The 3,475-nt window shown below is 44.5% G+C and overlaps 1 protein-coding gene across 1 annotated transcript; it reads left to right on the forward strand.

Annotated features, from left to right (window-relative positions):
- LOC109126501 lies at positions 2,904-3,254 on the forward strand. Its single transcript, XM_019230106.1, has one exon. The coding sequence runs from the start codon at positions 2,904-2,906 to the stop codon at positions 3,252-3,254; it is 351 nt and encodes a 116-aa protein (XP_019085651.1).

Consider the following 3,475-nt stretch of genomic DNA (forward strand, 5'->3'; position numbering starts at 1 on the left):
AGGACGACCATTCTTAGCCACCGCATGGGCAATGATAGATGTGAAGAACGGGAAGATCAATCTGAAGCTCGGGGAAGACCTCACTATGCAGTTTGACATTCGGGAAACTATGAAAAAACCTACAATAGCTGGTCAAACCTTCTGGATAGAGGAGTTAGAAAAACTGCATGAGGAGGCGTTTGAGGAGATTGCAGTCGGGGATTGCTTACAAACAGCGCTGACAAACGATAGTAAGGAGGGCTTCGTACATCAAGAAACGGAGCTCTACAAGGAGTTGCTTGATACTTATCGAGAAGTCAGGAGCTAAGTGAGGACATGAGGGAGGCTGAAAGAGAGGGAATGATGCTCGACAACAGAAGATTGGACAAGTCAGTAATCACCTCCTGCATCATGTCGTGCAGTTGCTCAACACCAGCCTACCCGATCACCAACCCGGATGCTAACATGATCGCCCAATCGAGTACGTTGATCGAGCACAACCTCGAGCCGCAACTCCAAACCACTGATGATTGTTCCAAGTCTAAGGCGCCTAAAGTGGAACTCAAACCTCTTCCATCTGGGCTAAGATACTCTTTCTTAGGACCTAATTCAACTTATCCAGTTATTGTGAATTCTAGCCTGCTTGAAAAAGAGTTGAAATTGCTTTGCACCCAATTACAAAACTATAGGAGATCAATAGGTTACACTCTAGATGACATCAAGGGTATATCCCCTGATCTCTGCACCCACCGGATAAACCTGGAGGATGAATCGTATTCTAGTGTAGAACCTTAGCGTCGGCTAAACCCGAACCTGAAAGAAGTGGCGAAAAAAGAAATTCTGAAGTTGCTCGATGCTGGAGTTATCTACCCCATTTCCGATAGCACTTGAGTGTCCCCAGTGCACTGCGTTCCGAAGAAAGGAGGAATCACCATCGTCAAAAACGAGAAAGACGAGCTAATTTCCACAAGGACGATAACAAGTCATCGTATGTGTATTGACTATAGGAAGCTTAATGCAGCTTCGAGGAAAAATAATTTTCCCCTGCCTTTCATCGACCAGATGCTGGAACGACTCGCTAACTACCCATACTACTACTTCCTTGATGGGTATAATGGATTTTTCCAAATACATAAACACCCTGCCGACCAAGAGAAAACAACATTCACTTGCCCTTATGGTACCTTTGCCTATAAGAGAATGCCTTTCGGTCTATGCAACGCTCCCGCGACTTTCCAAAGATGCATGATATCCATCTTCTCGGATTTAATAGAAGAAATGGTGGAGGTTTTCATGGATGATTTTTCAGTATATGGAGCTTCTTTCTCATCCTGTCTGTCAAACCTTTGCAAGGTGCTCAAAAGGTTTGAGGAAACCAACCTAGTGTTAAACTGGGAAAAGTGCCTCTTTATGGTCTAGAAGGGGATAGTTTTAGGACACAAGATCTCACAAAAGGGAATAGAGGTCGACAAGGCTAAGATTGAGGTGATGGTTCAGCTGCAACCTCCTAAATTGGTGCGAGACGTCAGAAGCTTTATAGGTCACGCCGGGTTCTACAGGCGATTCATTAATGACTTCTCAAAGATCGCCCGACCGTTGACGAGGCTCCTTTGCAGAGAAGCAGAGTTTGTTGTCGAAAAAGTCTGCTTAGACGCCTTCAACAAGATAAAGGAAACTTTGGTGAGCGTGCCAATAGTTCAAGCACCTGACTAGGACCATCCTTCCGAGATTATGTGTGACGCGTCAGATTATGCTGTGGGGGCAGTACTGGGTCAAAGAATAGAAAAAAAGATCCATGTGATCTACTACGCCAGCAGAACCATGGACGATGCCCAGACGAGATATGCGACAACTGAAAAGGAGCTCCTTGCTGTGGTTTTTGCGTTTGAGAAATTCAGAAGTTACTTAGTCGGTTCGAAAGTGATTATCTACACGGATCATGCCGCCCTAAGATACATTTACTCAAAAAAGGACACCAAGCCTAGACTCCTCAGATGGATCCTTCTTCTGCAAGAGTTTGACATAGAGATCCTGGATAAAAAAGGGATTGAAAACGCGGTAGCAGACCATCTGTCCAGAATGAGAATTGAAGATCCACTCCCAGTAGACGACTCAATGCCCGAAGAAAGACTGATGCACATCGCCTTCTTGGAAGAAATGAGCCACACGATCGGACACACGATATCCCACTCGATCCCCGTATCAACCAGGTTGATCGAGTTTATGGCAGTCGAGTCAGCTAAGCTACCATGGTACTCAGATTTTGTGAACTACATGGTATGCGGGGAAGTTCCTAAGGACTATGATTCCCATAGAAAGAAGAAGTTCTTCAGAGATGTGAACAATTATTACTGGGATGAACCTTATCTTTACAAGAAAGGGATAAATGGCCTGTTCAGACGTTGTATAGTAGAGGAAGAGGTCCGAGGAGTACTAGAACACTGTCATGGGTCCGCCTATGGAGGACACTTCACCACTTTCAAAACAGTCCAAAAGATACTTCAAGCTGGTCTTTGGTGGCCAACCATGTTCAAGGACGCACAACGTTTTATATCAAAATGTGATTCGTGCCAAAAAATGGGTAACATTGGTAGAAGAAACGAAATGCCTCAGCAACCAATCTTAGAAGTCAAAGTTTTTGACGTTTGGGGAATAGATTTCATGGAACCCTTTAACCCAACCTCGAATGGAAATATGTATATCCTAGTGGCAGTCGACTATGTCTCGAAATGGGTAGAAGCAATCGCTAGCTAGATGATGCATTATTGGCTTACAGGACCGCTTATAAAACGCCGATTGGGCAGACCCCTTTTCAGCTTCTTTATGGAAAAAATTGTCACCTTCCGGTCGAGGTAGAGTATAAAGCAATGTGGGCGACCAAACTGCTAAATTTGGACATAAAAACTGCACAAGAAAAAAGAGCAATGGATCTCCACGAACCTAATGAGCTGCGGTTGGAAGCTTATGACAATTCGAGGATCTACAAAGAAAGAACCAAAGCCTTTCATGACAAGAAGATCAGGCACAAGGATTTGAAAGCTGGAGACAAAGCCCTTTTGTTCAACTCAAAGCTTCGGCTTTTCCCTGGGAAGCTAAAGTCAAGATGGTCAGGACCATTCAAAATTAAAGAAGTTCTGCCCTATGGGGCGGTAACCTTGCTCGGGAAGGATAGGACTGAGTTTACTGTGAATGGGCAGAGGGTGAAGAGATACATGGAAAATGAGAGCACAAAGGTGGGGTCATCTCTGCATCTCATCGATCCTGCGCTAGCCTGAGATGAATTGAAAGTCAAACTTAGAGACTATAAACAAGCTTACTTGGGAGAAAATCCCAACGGCAGGTTTGTAAATATGATTTACGATTTTAAGTATTTTCTCTCTTTCAGTATTTTTGCCCTACCCGATGACCTATGCTATACCCCCCACGATCAACCCCTCGGATGCTGGTCCGAGCAAGTTGTCCGTGCATATCACCGAGCTCTCTGACGAGCAAATAC

Source organism: Camelina sativa, chromosome 9, assembly GCF_000633955.1.
Source record: "Camelina sativa cultivar DH55 chromosome 9, Cs, whole genome shotgun sequence".
Classification (NCBI taxonomy): domain Eukaryota; kingdom Viridiplantae; phylum Streptophyta; class Magnoliopsida; order Brassicales; family Brassicaceae; genus Camelina; species Camelina sativa.

What these genes read in the sequence shown, in the direction of transcription:
- LOC109126501 (XM_019230106.1), top strand. Translation starts at nt 2,904, where the DNA reads ATGGATCTCCACGAACCTAATGAGCTGCGGTTGGAAGCTTATGACAAT.